Raw genomic sequence first — 22225 nt, forward strand, 5'->3', positions numbered from 1 at the left:
TCTGGGCTTCAAGCTCCTCCTGTACAAGTGAAGGGTGTGGACCAAGTGATCTCCAGGCTCTTTTGGCCCACGGTTTTCAGCCCAGACAGGCCTCCCGCCCTGACGGCACCACTCTGCCCTGAGGCTGGGCTCAGTGCCCCAGAGAAGGTTCTGTTTCCTGTCCTTCAGCCCAGAGCAGAAGCCAGCAGCCCACCGCCCTCTCTCAGCCCCCACATGGAAGCTTCTGCATTGGAGCGCTGAGTTACCAGCAGCAGAAGTGTCTGGTGTGGTGCCTCCCACCTGGAAGGAGGTGGCCCTGGGGAAGGGAGGGGCCGCGGGGGGCGGGAGCTGTGATGAGCCGACCCCAGGCTGTGCTCTGGGCTGTGGCCCCGTTGCCCGGGTGGGCTCTGCCTGCACCACCTCTCCGCCTCATCAGGCCCATGAGCTGCTTCCTGTCCCGCCGGAGCTCCTCTTGGTGGCCAGTCTGCCCCTCCGCACAGCCCTTCCCTCCCTCTCGCTCTGGAGGCTCCCGGGAGGGCTTCCTGGAGGCGGTGCCCTCCAGATGCGGGCCTTCCGAGTTAGAAAGGGCTAGAAAGCCGACAGGCCCAGGCCCCCCAGGCTTAGACCGCGTGACCTGCAGTCTTTCCAGCAGCCTCAGCGTGGGGCAGCATGCTGGCGTTGGGGGTCCCCAGGCTGGGGGCCACGCCTCTCCCCGGTCTGTGCCCACACGTGCACCTCGCGGCTGAAGAAGGCCTTGGGGGTGGGGGCCAGAGGTGGCATCGGCCCTGCCTGCCTTGTGCCCGGCGCCCTGCTGGCTCCCAGCCATCACTCACGTGTTTGTCTTCTCTGAAGGTACCAAAAAGCTGACCAATAAGGCCACCCTGTGGTACGTGCCCCTGTCGCTGAAGAACGTGGACAAGGTCCTGGAGGTGCCTCCGGTGGTGGTAAGGAGGCCCCTCCCACTTCTCCCGGGTGGGCGGCAGGGGCCCGGGTCCTAGGAGAGCAGCACCGGGCGGGGCTGGGCCGCAGTAGGAGGCGCCATGGGAAGGGGCGTCCCTCCTGGGATCCTTCATGCTGGGAATGCCAGTGGGGGCTGGCCTGGGCCCCGAAGACACCCCTCCCGGAGGAGCCTGGCCGGAGGGAAGGCGGGTGACGGGGCTGTGCCGGGCGTCCAGTCCTGGGGGCACAGGCTGGGACGTCTCTGCTTCAGCCCCGCTCTCTCCCCCTGCCGCGTCCGCTTCCTGCCTTGGTTTCTCTCATTTTGGTTTTGCTGTGGACAGAGGCATCTCTGGGTGAAGAGACTTGGCCACGTTCACTCCCGGGGGCCCTGCTGCAGGCAGGCTCGGGGGGCAGGCGTTTGGAGGGGGCACATTGGGCTGATAGAGGGATTTAGCGCCTTCCCTCACGGCACCCCACTCCTCCTCGTGTGGCTCCCCCGGCCCTGGATGTCCCAAGGACACGCCTGAGCGGCTCTCCCCGGAGGCCTGGTGCTCTGCTCTAACCCCTGTGAGGGAGGGCCGTTCTCAGAGGGCCGGGGCCTGGCTTAGCAGTGTCTGCCCTCAGGGAGCGTTTTTCTGTGGTCGAGATGTCTGTAGAAGAAACTTTTAAGAATAATAAAACTGGGAACCAGACAGGAACTGGATAGAGCATTAAAAGGTCCCCAGCTTTTTAGGCACCAGGGACCGTTTTCGTGGTAGACAGTTTTTCCGTGGAAGGGGGGATGGATGGATGGCTCAGGTGGTAACGTGAGCGACGGGGAGCGGCTGATGAAGCTTCACTCGCTCACCCGCCGCTCACCTCCTGCTGCGCGGCCTGGCTCCTAACAAGGGGGTGGGGACCCCTGGTATAGAGCACACGGAGGAACGGTCCCTGTCCCCTCCCCCCCACTGCAAGCCCTCCCCACCCCGTCTCCCCCCTGTGCACCTTCCTGTGGGCCTGGGTCACTTGGGGCGATGGGGGGCTTGCTCCTTGAGCTGCTGCAGATGTCAGCCTGGGGGCCTTCCCTGCCCTCTCCCTGTGCCAGCTCACGTCTGACCTGGGACCCTGCCTGGGCCTCCGTGGACGCAGTCAAGGCTCCGGTGGGGCGTCTCCTGGGGGGCGACCAGCTGCTGGGCTCCAGCTGCCATTTAGTCTAGACTTTAAAAAAGAATCTTGGTAGCAGGAGCTCTCTCCATGCGGAACAGGAAGTGTGCTTAGACCTTGGTCTGCACTGGGTTGGTGGTCCAGGGTTTGGTACCCTGAGGGCAGGGCGGTAGTGCCAGGGGCACCAGGCCAGCATCGGTGCCACCTGTCCCTCCACATGTGAGGAGAGAGGGGCGCTCAGGGCCAGGGTGTGAGCCAGATGGTTCCCACGCTTCCCACCTGTTTGAGCTTCCTGGGGGCTGCTGTGACACAGTCTGGGGAGCTTAAACAACCGAGTTCACTCTCTCCCAGTTCTGAGGCCAGAAGTACAAAATCAAGGCATGGGCAGGGCTGGGCTCCCACTGGAGGCTCTGGGGGGGATCCTTCCTGCCTCTTCCAGCTCCTGGGGGCTGCAGGCATTCCTTGGCTTGTGGCTGCATCACTCCAACCTCTGCTTCTGTTGTCATCTGGCTGTCTTCCTGTGTGTGTCTGTGTCTGTGTGTGTGTGTGTGTGTGTGTGTGTCTGTGTGTGTGCGTGTGCACGTGTCTTAACTAATTACACCTGCACAGACGCTAGTTCTCAGAAAGGTCACATGCACAGGTCCACGTGGACAGGAATTTTGACAGGACGCTGTTCAACCCAGAACACTGGCCTTCCGTCCAGCCCACCTCTCTCTGTCTTTCTCTCTCTCTCTCTCTCCAGCTCTCTCTCCGTCTCTGTCTCTCTGTGTTCCCCCCCACCCCCACCCCCCATTCTTCCTGGAGCTGCTCTCCTCTCTGCTGCTGGCAAGATGGAAATTGCATCATTTTCAAGCAGCACTAACTGAGGGGTTTTCAAACCCAAGAAGCAGGCGTGAGTCTGAGGCGCAGTGACGGTTCCCTTTAGAGATTACAAGCGTGCTAACCCCCGCTTTCATCTTTCCCACTAAGCACTTGGTGTTAAATTATCCACATCACACGTAAATACTCAGGCACATTATTTAACTGATTTAATTTTCAGACGCTACACAGTTTAGAAATCTCTAGCAGGCCATATCTCTGGTTTCAGCACCACATGGTGGTTCTTAAGGGGTTGCTTCTGAAGGAAGATTCCTGGGCCAAACACATTAGCTTTTGTTTCCTTCTGGCTCCTCAGGGGCCCGTGTGCTGAGAGCTGGTGGGTTTTTAGCCGGTGGTGGGGAGTGAGGACGGTGGGGGGGTCAGGCAGCGTCAGTCTCCACTGTCCCTGCAGGGACAGGACAGCTCTCTGCATCACCCCTCTCATCCCCTGCCCTCCCTCCCACCTCCTGGCGGAGACCCCGGTAGTTCCCATTCCCTTTGTTTAGCCGAGTTTGATAAGACATAAATATCCACTCTGCCCGTGTTAGAGGGGAGTGTTGGAAGCGTCCCACTGGGTGCAGAGAGAGCTCCAGATGGGAGAAGCCACACGGCTCCCAGCTGCAGCCATTGCTAATGTTTATTTGCGCTTTCTTCCCCCCATACATGCTAGGCCCACGTATAAGCCTTCAGTTGATTTGAACTGTTTTTGTTTCATCATTTCATTTGAAATGTTTCATCCTGCTCTTTTCATTGGCATGGCCCAGCCGAGTCCTCACGCGACGGTCCTGGAAAGCTCAGGTCTGGCTCTCATGGGCATTTACACTCAGGTGCTGGTAGCTTGACCATCAGACTTCCTTATGTCCTGCCAGCATCCTTCTGCTGACCCTTCACAGGTAGCGGTCATTTATTAAGAACACATATGTCTCTCTGTCTACGTGTGTATCTTACACGTCTCACACATGCACATATATTACACACAGGTTGATCATACGTATATCTCACGTACACGTACATAGATATCTCACACACAGAACACGCATCACACACACACACATACACACCCGCTGTCACACATACATGTGTGTGTGTGGACCGACCACATGTGTGCGTCTCCTCGGGGGAAGCCCACCTCCCACCCTGCAGTGTCACTCAGTGAGGACTCTGTCACTTTGCTCCACCTCCTCCCCCAGGGAACAGCGACCTCAGTGGCCCAGTGATGGAAAAAGAGACCCCTGCGGTGGCTGGGGACAGCTGTGGCCCCCGAGAGGCTGGGGGCCATTGGAGAGTGGACGCTGGTTTTTATCAGTGTCTAAACATGAGCTTGAGTTAAAAGGCTCGCACTGTCACCTTGGACGTTTGAGCTGAGCTGCCTCCTGCTTCAAAACAGCTGAGTCTGATGAGTCCTCGGGGGTGCGAGTTGGGTGCCAGCCCATCATCAGGACGTTCTCGTGATGTTGTCCCCAGATGTAAAGCCAGCAGGAGGCGTTTGTTTGTGAACAGGCCGCGTTTTCTTGGTCCTCGTCGCCCGTGTCAGGACCGGGGCCCCCATCGGTCCCCGTGTCACTGCAGAGGTCTGAGGCGCGTGTGCTGGATGTGAGGATTTATTAGACTGGGGAGCTTGGCTCATTTTTTAAAAAATCTCTTAAAGAGGCATTTCTTGAGGACACGTAAGACATCCGTGAGTTTTACTAGAAAGGCACAGCACAAACTCTACTCTTAGAGGCATTGCTCTGCGTGCTGGGACGTGGGGGAACCATCTGTTTATGGAGGAAGAGGCTAATTGTCCACAGCGACTTGAATCCTCACCATGCTTTGTTTCTTTTGAACAAACCACTCAGCTCCTTTCACAGCCTCCTTTAGAGACGGGGGTCGCAAGCCCAAGATAATGGTAATTAAGCCACGGAATGTGTTCAGACCTGGGCAGTTTTGGAGCAGAGCCACGAGCAGGAAAAGCAAGATGTTTAAAAGCGGCTTTTGGAAGAAGGTCTGAAATTGCAAGGGGCAGAGAGGAGCACGCGGGGCCCTGAGCCTGGCGGCTACTCCGCAGGCTCAGCGGGAGATGCAGGTAGAGGGGATGGAAGGGCAGCAGTCGGAGCCCAGCAGAAGGAGAGCGGCCAGGCAGGGGTCAGCAGGGAGGGTGAGGCCGGTCAGGGGGCCTGTGGACCCCGGGCCTGTCTGATGGATCCCAGGGTAGGGGGTGTTCCCTACACTGGACCCCAGGACGGTGGGCACCAGAGGGCCCAACATTCTCCATCGTGCCAAGCTTGACTGTCACCCTTATTTTTAACCTCTTGGGTCAGAACCCCCGTGATGCATCAGGAAAGCTTCAGGGGGGCTGTTTTAGCTTTGGCGGGCGTCGGCTGCCCAGGAGTCAGCAGAGTGAGGCTGCCCAGTGTCAGGGGCACACGGGGACCTGTTCCCTCCTCTCCCTGTTTGTGGGAGAGGGGGTGCAGCCTTCCTGGGGCTCCCTGACTCTGTAGTTCTATGTCCAGGAAAGAATCCCAGGAAGGAATGGGGTAGGTATAACATGGTAAGTGGCTGAGATTGTCGGTATGATTTTTTTTTAATATACATTTATTTATGTATTTATTTGTGGCTGCGTTGGGTCTTTGTTGCTGCGCGCGGGCTTTCTCTAGTTGCGGCGAGCGGGGGCTACTCTTTGTTGCAGTGCGCAGGCTTCTCATTGCGGTGGTTTCTCTTGTTGCGGAGCACGGGCTCTAGACGCGTGGGCTTCAGTAGTTGCAGCGTGCAGGCTCAGTAGTTGTGGCGCACGGGCTTAGTTGCTCTGCGGCATGTGGGATCTTCCCGGACCAGGGTTCGAACCTGTGTCTCCTGCATTGGCAGGCGGATTCTTAACCACTGAGCCACCAGGGAAGTCCCTGATACTGTTTTAATGGTGAAAAATTGGGAGCAAACTAAAGGCCCAGATATGATGGATCCATCACATAAATTATGGTAGGAGGATACAGTGAGAGGAGGAAATACCATGACTTTGAACTTCACATACAGCATGGCAGAACCTTTTATTTATACACGGGCGTGAAAATAATTCTAGGGAGGACGTAACGCAAACATTTGACCCAGGCACTCTTGCAGGGGGAAGAATTCATGATATTTTCCCCTTCTCTGTGTTTTCGTTATTTATGTTAAACATATGCTATCAGAGAAAGAATAGATAGTTCCAGTCACAGAAAGGCAGCGCACACAGGAGCCGAGCCTGCGGGCCGGACCTGACCGTCTCCCGTGCCCCCCGCAGTACTCCCGGCAGGAGCAGGAGGAGGAGGGCCGCAAGCGCTACGAGGCCCAGAAGCTGGAGCGCATGGAGACCACGTGGCGGAACGGGGACATCGTCCAGCCCGTCCTGAACCCAGGTAGGGGCTGGGGAGTGGGCTCGGGCCGAGGCAGCGCGGCCACTTCACCAGCGTCCTCTTCCTGGGCCGGTGCGCCCCCTGGCGCTGTCTCCCGGGACAGGCCCTGGGGTCCCGGGGGCGCTGTCCCCTTGGCCCTGCACCTTAAAAGCCCCTTCCCGGTCGCACAGCCGACCACGGGGATGGGGGGACAACCCCGCAGGCCTCGGTGCGTCTGCTCCCGTAGAGCGCTGACCTGGAGGCCCCCGTGGGGAGAGGCCCTGCTGCCCAGGCAGAGGGACGCACGCCCGGCCACGGAGAATTTGTCCCCCAAGTTCGCCCGAGAGTGTGTTCTGGACGGGGTTTCCAGCTCATGAAAGAGACAAAATGGCAGCAGCCTTTCCCACATGGTTGTTCCCCGCCCGCCGCCCAGACGCGGCCTCACGTTAGACGGACTCTGAGCGCCCGGCTGGCCGCGGGGGCCCGAGGGCTCTGCCGGGCCCGGCTCCTCGCGGGGCTGCTCCCTTCCAGCCTTCATCCTTGTGCCTGTAAGTCCGGGCTGCCGGCTTTAACAAGACGCGCCTCCACAGTCCAAACAGGTGAGGCGGGGCTCCCGAGTCCCTGACAGAACACCGCTCAGGGCGGGGCCTGGGGGCCTCGGGGCCGGTGACGCACATCACGCTCCTGTGCGCATGCGCACGCCGTGAGCACGGCTCACCGTGTGGAGAGCGGGCTGCGTGCCCGCAGCCTCTCCGCGTGGGCCGGGCTCCTGTGATGCGTGTCCATGTCCCATGCTGGGCTCCAGAGCGACTCCTCAGGGGCCCTGCACGCGCCTGCTGGGGTTCCTGACCTGGTCCTGGCCTGCCGTCTGAGGACCGGCCCCGGGCATCCCTTTCCCCTCTTGGTGCTGCTCCGCGTGCCCCGGGCGCTGCCCCCTCACCGCTACTGAGGAGCGCGGTGAGCTCTAGCGCAGGGGCTGGAGGAACTCCGCCTGCCCGCCCGCCTGCCTTCCTGGCTGCGGCCCACCTTTGGCATCAGGGTGGGCGTAGGGGGGCTGGGACTGGTGAACACCTCGCAGGCGCGCAGACTCGGACAGGGCTTTCTGGGTTTCGAATTCTGTCGTTTATCGGGTGTGCACTTGACTCCTCTGGCGGCGTCTGTGCCGTTTGTGTAGGGGTCTGCACTTTGCGGTCTCCTTCCTGAGTTCCACCCTCACCTGCCCACAGTGAAGGCCAGGGCACTGTAGGTTGGTGTCTTTACTGTTCTGCTCTTTTATTTATTTTAGTTATTTATTTTTGGCTGCATTGGGTCTTCGCTGATGCACGTGGGCTTTCTCTAGTTGCGGCCAGCGGGGGCTACTCTTTGTCGTCGTGCGCGGGCTTCTCATCGCGGTGGCTTCTCTTGTTGTGGAGCACGGGCTCTAGGCGTGCAGGCTTCAGTAGTTGTGGCACATGGGCTCAGTAGTTGTGGCTCGTGGGCTCTAGAGCACAGGCTCAGTAGTTGTGGTGCACGGGCTTAGTTGCTCCGCGGCATGTGGGATCTTCCTGGACCAGGGCTCGAACCCGTGTCCCCTGCATTGGCAGGCGGATTCTTAACCACTGCACCACCAGGGAAGTCCACTGTTCTGCATTTTCAACAAACACCAAAAAAAAAAAAAAAAAAAAAAAAAAAAAGAAAGGAAGAAAAGAAAAACCTATAAGTATAAATAGAATGTTGCTGTTTTGATGAAACCTGATAAAGTTGTATCTTTTAACAATAAAATGTAAATAGACGGTAATCCACAGGCCTTCGGGCTCTTGTGATGACTCAAGTGTATCCAGGCCCTGGGGCACATGCCACCATCAGGCAGCGACCTCAGGCCCAGCCTCTGCTTTCAGGAGGCAGGTCAGGCAAAGGCACGGAGGACTGCAGAGGGACTCAGGGGAGCTGAGAGCTCTCGGGAAAGGCACAGACTCGGTGCCGGGGGTGTTCCTGGGAGAGAGGCTGGAGCGGGCCCAAAGGCAGCGCTCCCCACCCTGGAAGACAGGTCCATGCCCGGTCCCTGGGCCCTGTGACTGTGACCTTATTCACAGAAGGGGCCTTTGCAGGTGGAATCAAGTTAAGGACCTCAAGATGAGGTCATCCTGTGTTACCCACAAACATGGGGTGGGCCCCAAATCCAACGAGCAGTGTCCTTGTAAGAGACAGAAGGGTAGAGACAGTGTCAGCCCAAAAGCAGCAAAGAGGGGAGCTCGGAAGAGGCGCTGGCTGGCATCTGGGGGCTGGACCCACCCATCCTTGGGCGGTTACTGGCCAGTGCTGGATGGAGGCCGGGGCCGAAGGCTCAGTCTCGGGCTTTGAGAGCCATGAGGTTCATCCTGGTTTACTCCTTTGACTGACTGTCTGGGGAACTAAGATTACTCAGGGTTTTCAGTCAGTTTAAGTTCCTTCACTCATGAGATAATTTTCTGTTTGCCGTCCTCTGATTGTAAATCTGATCCATAATATTTTTCAGGATCTGTTATTCTCTAATGATATTAATGGAAAGTGGCATTCTAAATCTCAAGATTTCTTGATAGATTTTTACAAGCTTTTATTTTTTCCTTTTCTGGCCCTAATAAAAACGCATCTTTCTCAGCAATAGGGACTGGCTTTTAACCACTTCTTAAGGAAGTCACATATCCACTCTCTGGTCTTTTTGAATACTGCAGTGTGCGCTTGTCACTGGGGTCTTCTAACACTCTCCCCTTTCCTGGGAGAACCCCCGCCCCGCCCTGATGAGGCAGGCTTGGCCTGAGAGTTGCCACCCCTCCCCCCCCCCCCCCCCCCCGGACCTGCAAGGCCCTCTGGACCTGCGGCTCTCTGTTACTTTTGAAACGAGAATCACATTTCAGCCTCTGTGGCTGTTGCCTAGCAATCCCCACGAGGGGCCGACCTCCTCTTTCAGGTGTCTTTTCAGAGAGTCTGGGAGTTCTTTCTTATTGTTTTCTCCATCTGATGAGACAGAATACAATTACCTTGAATTCTTCAACCCATGGCCATTAGTTGTCCAGCTTTAACTGTGTAGGGACTATTTGGCCACGTGACCCACCATTCTTTCTGGGAGCTGTTGGGTTTATGACAAAATCAGCCCTGGGACTTCCCTGGTGGTCCAGTGGTAAAGAATCCGCCTTCCAATGCAGGGGACGCAGGTTTGATCCCTGATCAGGGAACTAAGATCCGACATGCCATGGGGCAACTAAGCCCACGCGCCGCAACTACTGAGCTCGCGCGCCTCAGCTAGGGCCCGTGTCCCATAAACTACAGAGCCCACGCGCTCTTGGACCCGCGTGCCGTCAACTAGAGAAGAGAAAACCTGCACGCCACAACTACAGAGAAGCCCGCGCGCCACAACAAAGAGCCCGCGCGTCACAACGAAACATCCCGCGTGCCTCAGCGAAGACCCTGCGTGCTGCAGCTAAGACCGGAGGCAGCCAAAAGTAAATAAAATAAATAAATAAATCTTAAAAAATCAGCCCTGCCTCTTCCCCGGCCTTTGTGTTTGAAGCAGTGTTCACCTCTAAGTCCAGTCCCCACTACCGGGACAGCCGGGGTCTTGGTGAGTCACACCCGCCCCTCATTCCTGCTCAGGCCCTGGACCCTGCCTCCCTGAGGTCAGCCAGTGCCCGGCCACCCTCGCAGGCTGATCAGCCCTGAGCCGCCCCTAAGAGTGCTTGGTGCCCGTTAGGGGCTTGCCCTGGGTGGGAGAGCCTTCTCCCCAGGGTCTGGCCAGGCCCTGTCACCCCGCTCTCTGCAGCACTTGACCTGGGTCAGGGGGGAGGGGGGAGGCAGGAGGGAGCAGGAGGAGGAATACAGGGTCTGGAGCCGGACCTCTGGGCTTGGATCCCAGCTCTGCTCCGTGGGGACTTAGCCCTTCTGTGCCTCAGGTTCCTCGGCTGCAAGCACGGAAGAGGGAGTTCTGTGCTCGTCTCTGGCTGCCCTGGGGACCTAACTCAGGTTCTGGACCTCATTTGGAAATCGCAGGCTCAAAGATTAGGCACTGCATTAGTCAAGGTCATTGTAGCTGCTTACACTCTAAAATCCTAGCTCCTAACTCAGTAGAGGTTTATTTACTGTAAACTCCTAATCGGGGGATCTCCTCCAGGAGGTGGGGACTCGGGATTCAGGCCCTTTGGTCTTGTAGCCCCGCACCTTTGATCAGGTGGCTCTCGGGGCACCTCGGGAGGGGAGAGAGCAGGGAGGCTCACCTCTCAGCGTTTTGATGCCTTGGGCCTGGATGCAGCACTTCCACTCGCTCTGCTGTGTCAGGAGAGCAGCCGTGCAGCGGAGGCTGGGACACGCGGTCTAACCGTGCACGGGGGAGGGCGAGGAGAGGGGCTGCCCGGTCCTGCCTTCTGGTCACACGTGGTACACCTCACCCTCAAGGACAGCGACCCGGAATCCTGTCCAGCCCCACCATCTATTTGTTAAGGCAGCACTGGCAGCGATCACGGATAACCCCCAGATGTCTGTGCCTTGACCTTGAACTTCGAAGATCCTCTTCACGGTTGCCTTTAGTTCCCCTAAGGAACAGGACGTGAGGAACGGGGGAAAGGCCACTGAGGACAGGAAGTGCCTGATCCAGGGGCTGTGAACCCACAGACACGGTCCCACCCTGCGGAGCCCCATGAGTTACGGGCCACGGCCCAGGGAAGGAGGACTTGGGTGTTGGGTGTGTGGGTGTATTTTTTTTTTTCCCATCAGAATTTTGGTGTTTTCCCTCGTTAAAAGCTCATCAGTGCCAGTTCCAAGAACACTAAATCATTAGACACAGCTTAATTGATATTTTAAACATGACTGCAGAACAGTGGGGACATCTCTTTGACTAGGTTGTTATAGTCATTTCAAGTGGCTTGTCACTTGAATAAGTAGATAGTTGACATGACAAAGATTTTTGTATGCTGTTTCCATTGTTTGAAATTTTAAAAAATTCTTTTGTCATTGTGCACACGCAAACCTCTTAGCTGGTCAGAGCAGTTCCTGAGAGCAGGCCAAACTTGAGGCTTTTCATTTCCATTCATGCTGTAAAATAGCTACTTTGATGTCTTTTATGAGTGGGACCCAAAGCAAAGAAAGCATAGTAGGGCACCCCGTGGCTCTCGGGGCCTTTTTGTTCTTTGAAGAGAGAGGCCCAAGGGAGACAGTCCTTGGAGATCAGGGGTGTCGTGGGCTGGCAGAGCTGGCCTAGAGTGTTTCTCTGATGGCTGTGGTGGCAGAGGGACTTCGCTGGCATCTTCTGTGGCCCTTGGGCTGTGCCCCTCCACCCAGCCTCCCCAGGCCGGGTCCAGCCGTCTGAAGCCCCGAGGCCACAGTAGGCGTGGCCCTGGGTGCACCCTGACCTGCCAGGGCTGTTACCCGCACTTCCTGAGCACAAGGAGGGTTTCGGGTGCGTCTTCTCCACGTGGAGTGAAATTAGGAACCAGACAGGGCAGAGTTCTGGACGCCTTCTCAGGGCCTCCCTTCTCATCCCATGCAGCGTGTCCGGCGACATTACCCGAGGCCCAGCGTGGTCTCGGATGATCCAGGCCATTCTGGATGCCCCGGGGCCTGGGAGGCAGCTGCGAGAGGAAGCATCTCCTCCCTCCGGTCGTCTGCACTGACCGAAGCCCCTGGGGATGCCAGGGGACCCTGGAGCTCCCCTCCCAGAGCCTTTGGAGTCGTCCGTGTCATCTGTTGGCTGGTTTTAGATAGCATCCTTGCGCACCTGCTCCCGCGGGGCCCACATGCAGGTGGGTGGGCTGGATGGCGGAGTCCTCAGACTGTGGCCTCTCGGGAGGGAGTTCTCCACTCGGCTGCTGACCACCAGCTCCTGATGCCGCGACAGGCTGCTGCTTCCGACGTCCCCGGCTTGAGGGTTCACCCGAGGCAGGAGCTGGGACCTCCCGTGGCGGCTGGCGCCCGCCTCTGCCAGTCACACTGAGCCAGGGAAGCAGGCGGAAAGGGAGCAGGCCTGTCGCCAGAACCCCCGGAGGTGGGAACTGACTGTGGATAATACTGAGAGACCCCTCCCCCCATCCCACCCCGCACCCCAGGCTGGAGCCACTTCGTTGCCTCTGACACAGCCGAGGGCCCTCCCGGCTGGGAGCATCCCAAGATGCTTGAGTCCTTCCCGCAGGGACCTCTCAGAGCAGATGGCACTTCACACACGAGCTCGCAACTTGAGTCTAAGTCTCTCTAAGCCGTGAGGCTTGAGAACAAATAGAAAATATCTTGAGTTTGGAAGTCAATCCTTAAGGCCCCAGCTCACCGGAACTCCAGTTTTTCCTGCTTCGTGACCCCTTCAGGCAACCACACAGTCTGAGATCCCACGTGGGGGAGCATCAGGAAAAGTCTCGGAGGCAACTGTCGATGCTTAAGAGACCCAGGCCCCGACCTCTGGGTGGGCGTCCCTCCTGGGTCCTGAGCAGCGTTACTTCCTGCACAGACTTTTCTGTCTACCGCCAAACACAGGAAGGACCTTTCTTCACCTGCAGGGTGTCCCAGCCGTTCGGGGGCCCCGCAGGCTGGCTTCCTCGGCAGCTTGGTCTTGCTGGGGCAGGAAGGGCCACACCAGCTGTCCAGGCAGGGAACAAATGGGCGTCATCCCTCCCGGAAGGCTTTGGGAAGGTGGAAGCAGGCACAGCAGTGGGGTCTGCTCAGAAGACCCTACGCTGGTGTTACCCACCCCGTTGGAAGAGTCTGTGTCGAGGGATAGTATCGATTTCTGGAGACGGGGCTTTATCTCATCTTTCTTTTGAAGTGCAGCCTCTTACAGATATTTCAGCAGCAGCAGTGCCGCGTGGGTGAGGGATGCCCCCAGAGACTTGGTGCTCTGGGAAGATGAATGGGGGACACTGGAGGAAAGGCCAGCACACCTTTCGGTGCTGTGTCTCCGGGGCCGGGTCGGGACTGAGGGCTGGCAGGAGTCCCAGGGTGAGGTCTAGGGATGCACGTCTGTGGCGTCTCTATCCAGTTCCGAGTCTCCACCTACCATTGTGTCTAATGAAGTCGAAATTTAAACTTTTGAGAAGTGGCATAATAAATTACTAAAATATTGTCAGTGCCTGTTTACAAACTTGAGAATGAAGGTCAGATGGGTGACTGTCTCCTAACCGAGGGTCGTACCAGCCCTGGGGGCTTATAGGCAGGAGGTGTTCCCTGGCTGCTCGGGAGTCAGGGCAGGGCCTCGCTGGGGACACTGGTGTCCCCAGGGAGTGGTGTCATGACCCACTAGCAGAGTGGCTAATTAATTCTCGAAGGCCTTCCCCCCTCACGGACTGGAGCGTTTTGAGACCACGGTTTTCCTTAGAGAAATCCCACCTAAGGTGATGGCAATGGGAAGGCTTCGGGGACCACGCGAACATCAGGGCACTGTCGCCACTGCTGGGCCCTTTGGCCGTGGGAATCCATCGGTCCCGCGGCCTAATCTCTCTCCTTTGTGATTCCAGAACCGAACACGGTCAGCTACAGCCAGTCCAGCTTGATCCACCTGGTGGGGCCTTCCGACTGCACCCTGCACGGCTTTGTGCACGGAGGTAAGGACCAGTGATTCTCGCTGTCCCCTTCCTGCTCCTGGTTCCTTGTTAATCCCCCCAGGAGGCCATGCTGCCATCTGACCCAGTTTAGGCTCTTGTGTTTAATGAAGTGTAAATTTAAACTTTTAAGAGATTGCATAATGAGTTGCTGAAGTACTGTCGGCGCCTGTTTTCAAAATTGGGAATGAAAGTCAGATGGGTGACTGTCCTAAGGGAGGGTCACACGCAGCCCTGGGAGCTCATGGCCACGAGATGTTTAGTGGCTGCCCGTGGGTCAGGGCAGGGCCTTTTGGAGGACAGTGAAGTCACCAGGGAGTGACAGTGTGACCCGCTAAGAAAGAGGGCTTAATTCAGCACGTTTTTGCCTCTGGCGTTTGCATGTGTTTCTTCCTTTAATCAGATTCCACCTCAGACAATACAGGCCTTGAAGTTCCCAGCTTGGGAACCACAGCTGGAACACAAGAGGACTTAGCTGCAGGCTCACATAGGGACACTTTTTACTTTAACAGTGTGTAGTTATTTTTTTGGGTGATTTAGGGAAGATATAAGTAGCACATCAAATCCATAATTTAATGGAGATTATCATCTCAGATGAGATCAAAGTAAACCTTAAAAAACAAGTCGGTTTAAAGAAAAACATAAGGGGAAATGTTGCTAAGTGGTGTAGCCGTTAGCAGAAGTTGTGTCGGTGGTATGTGGGTGGTGGAGTCTGGGCACCGCTCCTCCGGGGGTACCAAGCAATTCATCGTCCCCCAGGCATGACTGGCACTTGCACATGCCGTTCATCTGCACTCTTCATTTCCAGTGGCCTGGAATGCCAAGTTCTCCTTTCTTCTCCACTCTTGAAAACTCCTATTCATCCTTCAAAACCCAGTTCCAGTGGTACCACTCTGTGCAGGATTACATTGATACTTCTACCAGGGGATGCCTCAGGAGCAGGGTTCAGTCTTATTCTTTGTGTTGGCTCCAGGGTTTCACACAGAGCCAGAGAGGTGCTTTGCAGAAGCTTGTTCCGTGAACAAGAGGCACAGGTCAGGCTTCGGTTGAAAAGCTTGGGATGAGGGGCCCTGGACCTGTCAGAATCAGAGAATGGGCCCTGATTTGAGATATATTTTTCAAGTTTGTTTCTTTTTTTAACTAATCCTCTTCTGTGTATTTCTTTTTTCAATTTCATGATTATTTTCCTCTTTCAACTAAACGCTGCTCGCGAAGCCCTTAGATATGATTAACTTAGTCCTACCTAAGGGAAGCTCTACTTTACAACAAAGGGTGCTTTCCAGCCCTGTGAATGTTGTGACAATCAGGGTATCTTTCTTCTCTGAGAGCAGCCGTGGCCTTACCAGCCTTCTTGTTCTTCGCCAGCCCTTGCCAGCCAAAGGCCGGGCTTCTGTAACTGCTAAGAACTGTCTTTGAGCCTCATAGAGCTCTGCTCTACCTGAAATTTGTGAAACTATGCTAGAGTTTTTGCTTATTTCATCCAGATGTTGGAAGTTCACTAAATGTGGCATTTCCATCATCACTGTCTCCTTGGCAGAAAGTTTATACTCTTCAGTCCCATCTTTCCTCACATGCTGAGAGACGTCCGTGAAATGCAGGAAGCGAGGGAATTGTTGGAATCCCCTGGAAACCTACAGCACATCGTGCTTATTTACGGAGCCTGTGCGGCTGCATTTAAAACAAACGCGTTTTTTTAATGTGTGTTAAAGAAGTGTTTACAATGGCTTTACAATATTTAGTGCCTATTTTAGTAGCGATTTTGTGCTCATGATTTAAAAACCATGCCTAATAATTTTACGAAACCTAATCACTTCTTATAGTGCCTCGTAACTCACCAGGCGCGAAGGAACAAAATAAATACCGTACTGAAAACACTGAGCACTGTGATTTTATCGTATTTTCCTATAGAGAGAATACTGTCGGCAAGAATGGTGTCTAAGCCATTTGAATGAACGTCTCCTGTAAGCTGTAATTCAGTAGATGCCAATCGCAGGAGGAAACGGTGCACTGAGATGGATGCTAATTTGGCTTTTATTCAGTAATTCTGCACTGCGTATGGATCTTTGGAAACCTCCTCCCGTCCTGTTTTCTGTGATTTTCACGCATTGGATAGTCTTCATCTTGAGGACTGGCTCCTACCCTGCCACTTAAAAAAACACACACCACACAGATCTTGGCAACGCCGAACTGGTGAGAGATGTAGTGGGAAGGGTTGGAAATCACAGAGGGAATCCAGGACTCCTGTCAGACGCTGGGTCTTCCCTCCTTTCCTGGCTGCAGGGACAGAGCCTCCGATAATTCATCGAGGGGATAGAAAGGGTGCAGGGGGTGAGCAGAGGACGCTCGTTTTGCCGTGTGGGAAGGCGGGCTGGCTGCTTCTCCGTGGTTCTGAATTTCAGGGCCTCTGCGCAGAAGCGCTGGCCGGGCTTTTGGCTTCTGCCCTCAGAGTCCTGCATGAATCCATGTGCAGTCCTCTCTTTCTCCTCTTGGTAGTTCTGGGATCTCAGCCCAGAAAAGGCCGTTCCCCCCTCCGCTCTCCCCTCCCCCATGGCCGGCTGAAAGGGGTGACCCAGCAGCTATCTGCGGGGGTGTTTATGTTCTTGCCACAGTCAAGACCTTTTTATAAACTCACCCGGACACCCATCCTTGATAAAAACACCCGGAGTAGGAATTGATTTTACTTCCCGGACATGATAAAAGCCCTAAAGTGAACATCTTACTCAGAGGGGAGCTCGGAGGATCTTCCCCTGAGGTTAGGAGTAAGGCAAGGGACCCCAGTTAACGTTGTTTTGGGGATTTTAGCCACTGCAGTAAAACAGGAGGAAAAAAATAAAGGCACAGGAAGTGGCAGAAAAGAAGTAAAGCTATCTGGCTTTGCAGATGGTGCAGTAACATACCTGGAGAACCCAAGAGATTCAGTGATAAAAATAACTCAGATAATTAAAAATTCAGTAAGGTAGCAGCACATAAAATGAATAATCATAAAAAAGGCTTGCCTGAAATAGAAAAACTGCTTTTCATTGTTTTTGCTTGCAGGTCTGTTTGTTTTCTAAGGTGTGTTTTGTGTCGGTGAATTTTAACTCGGATCATGAAACATGACTTTTTCATAATTTGATGAAAAGGGGGCGTGGTTTTGTGTGTGCGCCTTTGATCCATCTTCTTGAAGATGGCGTTCCCTTCTCCGTGTTGGTTCCTGAGATGTCCTGCGCTCTGATTTCTCTCCTGGGGGGCTCTCCTCGCCTGGCCCTCCGTCGGCTGTTTCCACGCGGGTTTCCCAGCCCGAGGGGGAGTGTTGATGCCACAGCTGGCCGGATGTGAAAGGAAGCGTGCTCCCCAAAGCCGGGACTGCTGTGCTCTGCCAAGACCCATCTGGCCGCGAGGGCCGGATCGGAGAGGGGAGACCCCGGAGACGGGGGCACCACAGCTCTGCCCGCGGCGTGTGTGGCTCTCAGCCGGGGGCCCCTGCCGCCTCGCGGCTCACGGCTCCCTGCGCTCACCCTGGGACTTTCTTTCCCTCAACGTGCCTCTTGCTCTCCTGCCTCGGTGTCTTTGTTCACCCTGTTCTTCCCACCTGGCGCCGTCCGCCTGCCCATCCCAAATCCCGCGCCCTCCTGGTGCTCCCTGAGCCCCTCCCTCCCAGGCAGCTGCACGCCCTTCGCCAGCCGCCACGCCACGGCCTCTCTCGTCCTGCCCCCCCGTGCTGGTTGTGGTTTTCTCAGGCGCTCGTCTCCTGGAGGTCCCCATCTCCCTTGCCGGTCTCGCATGGTGCTCTGCAGAGAAGGAGCTTGGTGAATGGCCACTGAGTGAATGAAAGAAATCTTTTGGAAAGACGGTTTGAGTTGACGCTGCCCGGTGGCCACGTCCTGAGCCATGGGCAGCTTTTCTCTGTTAGAATCACGGGCCGTAAATCCAACTGGGCACGTGGCTCCCATGTCCTCAGACTGAGCTGCCGGGTTGGGCCCACTCGTAGGACAGGCTCTGCCCCGTGCTTCACGGCGCCCTGTGGTGCCCACGCTCCTGCAGGGGACGCGTGTCCGTCTGCCTGACCCCCCCTCCCCACCCCCAGCACCGGCGCTCTCTGCTCGGCGCCCTGGGGTGTCTGCACTCCCGTCCCCCGAGTCCAGTCCCTCTCAAGGTCCTCCCTGGAGCCGGCTCCAACTCGTGCCTCCCGTCAAGCTCATTTCTGAACTGCCGTTGCCAAAGCCGGCGGGTGGGTCTGGCCCTCACAGTACACCTGGCTCCCCTCCACCCTGCCACCTCCTTCCCAAGGCCCAGGATCGCCCTTCCCAGCTTTCCTCCGCCCGCTGCCACCCCTTCAGTCCCTGTGCCGTTCCGCCTTCCTTCCTGTCCTGCCCGGCGTCGGGTACCCGGGGCCCCATCCTCACCCCTGCACTCCCTCCCCCTGGGACTCCTCTGTCTCATGCCAGCCTAGGCCAGTGGCTCCTGACTCCAGCTGCTTCTTCGGGACGGGCCTCTCCGACCTGATGTCAGGCACGGAGCCCCTCTGCTCCCCCTGTGGTGGCGGCCAGGCCGCCCTTCCGGTTGTCGAGCCAGAATCCCTGCGGTCCTCCGGGACTCGGTCTCTCTTCAAGGCTCTCTGTCTCATCTGTCAGCCAGTCCTTCGGGCTCTACGTTCAAAACGTCAGAACCTGAGTTCTCGCCACCTCCACCGTCACCTCACCTCCGGGACATGCGCGTTACTGTGGAAATGGCCTCACACCTGGTCCGAGTTCCGTGACCAGGAGCAGCCCAGCAGCCTCACGGGTCCACTCAGAGCCGAAGGCAGGTCAAGCCGGGCCTGCTCAGCCCCCTCGGTGGCTCCCGTCTGACTCCAGGTAGAAGCCTGGCCTTCCGTTCGTGCCGCTTCTGCGCTCGCAAGGCCTCCGGGACCCGTCTCCCCACACGCCTCCCTCTCCGCCGTGTCAGCTCCCGGGCTCTGCTCCTCGGCTTCCCGGGACACGGCGGGGGTGGCAGGGGCACTTCCACCTGCGGGCTTTGCACCTGCCCTTCCCTCTGCCTGGGTTGTGGTCCCCAAACAGCCGCGCAGATACCTCTCTCCGTCTTCACGTCTCTGGAGAAAAGGAGAGGGCTTTCCTGACCACCCCGTGTAAAACGGCCCCCACCCCGGCCTGCTCGCTCCCCGGGCCTGGACGGATCCCTTCCCTGAGGTGTAGATGGGCCACGTGCTGAGTGAAGGGGCCAGAGAGAGTGAAGATGAGAGAGAGAAGACTGTCCCTGATTGGGCAGAGGGGCCCCAGAACTGACAGGGGCAACAGCAGGTCAGCCCCCCCAGCCCCCCAGAGGACGCGTGATGATGGCCCCTGACTTGGTGAGCATCCGGCAGCCCCTCCCGTGCGCCAGCCCCGTGTGGGGCTCGGGGACGCAGTCACTGCCCCGCCTGAGACGTCCAGAGACAGAACTGCTCCTGCAATACGTCCTGCACACGAGCGTCCAGCCGCCGAGGGGACACGCACGGCTGCCCCAGGATCCCGAGGCCGGGGGACCTCGCGGGACCTGAGGGAAGAGGGGGAGGCAGAAACGGCAGCCCCGGGGTGGCAGGGGGCACGCGGGCTGAGAGGAGCCCCGGCCAAGCGAAGGAGGTCTGGGAGGCGAGGCGAGGCGTGCGACCCTTGCACAGACGCTCGTGTCTGCTCGGGTTTCGTGGGGCGGTTATGAAAAAGCGGTCCTCTACACCTGGAAGAGGAACCGATTTCACGGAAAAATGCAAAAGGAGGCACAGATGCTCCTCTCCAGCTCTGTGACCTCGTTTCGTTGGAGCCCCTGCTGCGTGCTGGAGTGGGTGTCAAACCTGTGGCCGGGGAGGAAGCAAGGAGGCCAGGAAGGCGTGTTTCCTCCTTCTGAGGAGCTTCTGGTCTCATGGGGTCAAGAGGTGAGGGCGTGAAGGCCGGTCTGGGCCCCCGTTTCTTCATCGTAAGGCTGAGTTGTGTCAGGCGATGGCCCCCATTCCTTCCAGTTCTCACTTTGCAAGAATCCTTGTTTCTGAAAACACCATTCTCTGCCGCCCAGGCTCCAGTGAGCAGCGTCCTGTGCATGTGGACGGAAGGGCGGGAGCCGGGGTCTGGTTACAGCCCTGGAACCCCAGGCGCTGTGAGCTGCCCGTGAGCTTCCTGCCTCCCCGCTCAAAGGACCTGCTGACACCCATCCCGGAACTGGTTTCCTCCTGCCCGCGCTGGTCCCCTGAGCGGCTGGGGACCTGTGTGGCTCCCGGTCCCTCTTCTTCCTGAACTGCAAAGCATCTCGCTTGAGAAACCCAGTCAGCTCTACAGCCTGCACACGTCCTTCCCTACGAATGCACCGGTGCTTGGGGTTTTGGTGCCCCGTTAATCAGCTTTTGCTTCCCCTTTGGTTGCGATCATTAGGGGCACACAAGGCAGATGTCCCCTAACGGTGTCTTTCCTGTTCAACGTCAGGAGCATGAATCCTTCCGTGTTAGCCTTCACCCCTGCCTGCAGCCTGGACTCCTGGGAGGAAACTGACACCCTCCAGAGTGGTTATGGGCCGTCAAAGGCGTGACCTTGCCTCGTGTGGACTCCGGCGAGGCCACCACGTCCCACTGGGAGGGGCTCGTGTGTAACCACTGCCACCTTTCCCTCTTCTCCATGGCATTTGGGGCAGGAACACGCGTGCCCTACTTCCCCTGTTGTCTGTTCAAAACAGGGAAGGCATTGATTCTCAAACAGCAGTAAGCAAACTTAATTGTGACCTTCTCCAGTTCCCTGACACAGAAGTAAGACGTGGCCTCGTGGCCGGGCAGCCCTTCCCCCCGCCCGGCTCCCTGGGCCTGCGCGGCCCCGGGGCGGGGGGAGCCACATCCAGCTGTGCCTGAGGCCTCTGCCAGATCCCACCCTTGACATTTGTCATTAGAAACCAGTCGTCTTCACCCTTGACATTTGTCATTAGAAACCAATCGTCTTCACTCACTGTGCATTAATTTCCAAAAACAACCTTTATTAGCTACCTTAATTAATATTCCTCTGCCCTTGGTCCCGGTTCCCAGAGACCTGCAAGTACATTTGGAACCTGAAGGGGGAGAAACCAGACAGTCTCGGGAGGCTGTTGCCTAACCGGCTCTTAGAATAACTCCCCCTGTGCTTTCCAAACGGTGGGCTAGTTAAAATAAGATGAACTTACTAGCGTTTTCTTAATATAGGAGGCCGGCACCCACACTCCTTCAGCTGGGATTAAATATAGAAATGAGGGCATCACGAATTGCCCCCCACAGCGCAGCCGGTGGCGCCGGGCTCTGAGCTGCCGACGGCTGCTTTGGGTTTGCAGCAGGCGTGACCCAGTCAGCCAGGCAGGCCGGGAAAAGAAAATTCAGCCTCTATTTTCAGGCCAGTCAACATGTTGTCAGTACTTTAAAAACAAAAACAAAAGCAAACCTGTAAGCAGTTAGGTGTTAGATTCCAAAATATCTCTTGTACCCGATGTTTATCTGGCATGTTAGTGGCCAAGCAAGTCTTACTTTTTTTCCTTCCCATAATTCCTGAAATGAACGCAGTATCCAAGGGCGGCAAATCCTACAGTTTTGTTGTCATCTTTTAAATGGCGAATCTCGGGTAATAAGAGCAGCTCACGAGAGACTAATTTGCCAAAGTCCTTTTCCCATCGTCAGCGGCACCTATCGTATCTAAATGGGAAGGAATTGATGAGGTTTTTCAGTGGGAACCTGGAAAGAGGCATTTTTGAGAAAACTCGGATACTTGATATTTTTAATTAAAGCGTAAAAAAGTGAAGGGGAGAAGGTGACTTCCAGTGTCAAAGAGGGCTGGTGGCTCCCTCTGGCAGGACAGGGGGCCCGGCTGGGCAAAGTTAGAGGAAGGGCAGTTACAAACCAGGCAGCTGGGTTTCTGGTTGTTTTTGTTTTTAAACAAAATTTACTTTTCTCACTGGACACATTGATTGTAATGTCTCGTGTCTACAATCATAGATAAGGGTATTTTGGTATAACAGTCTTTCTTTACAAATGTCATAATGGGATGAGATTATGCGGATTTTATTGTCTGTTTTCTGCAAGGGCCATTTTCCCTTAGCAACAGAGAACAAGAATGTCTCAGCCCAGACCCATGCAGCGATGGGTCCAGGGTTGTTCCTCACCGGGAAGAGGAAAGAGGGCTCGTAATCAACATTTTATTATACAGGCAGACCTTGTTTTATTGAGCTTCACTTTATTGCGCTTCACAGATTTTTTTTTTTTTTTTTTTAACAAATTGAAGGCTTGTGGCAGCTCTGCATTGAGCAACTCTGTCCAGCACCCAATTTCCAACAGGATTTGCTCCCTTCATGTCTCTGTGTCACATTTTGGTAATTCTTGGAATATTTCAAATTTTTTCATTATTCTTCTATTTGTTATGGTGATCTGTGATCAGTGACTTTGGTTGCAACAGTTGCTGTTGCAAAAGATTACAA

General features: G+C 56.1%; 1 protein-coding gene across 1 annotated transcript in view; it reads left to right on the plus strand.

The window, feature by feature from the left end:
• Positions 1-22225, plus strand: part of ACOT7 (acyl-CoA thioesterase 7) — a 90625-nt gene that overhangs the window by 28864 nt on the left and 39536 nt on the right. The window contains exons 4-6 of the mRNA XM_082342733.1: positions 832-923; positions 6176-6290; positions 13712-13798. Of these exons, the coding sequence (XP_082198859.1) occupies positions 832-923; positions 6176-6290; positions 13712-13798 (294 nt within the window). The remainder of the gene's footprint in view (positions 1-831; positions 924-6175; positions 6291-13711; positions 13799-22225) is intronic.

Source organism: Balaenoptera borealis, assembly GCF_965194805.1.
Source record: "Balaenoptera borealis genome assembly, chromosome: 1".
In the NCBI taxonomy this organism is placed as follows: Eukaryota; Metazoa; Chordata; class Mammalia; order Artiodactyla; family Balaenopteridae; genus Balaenoptera; species Balaenoptera borealis.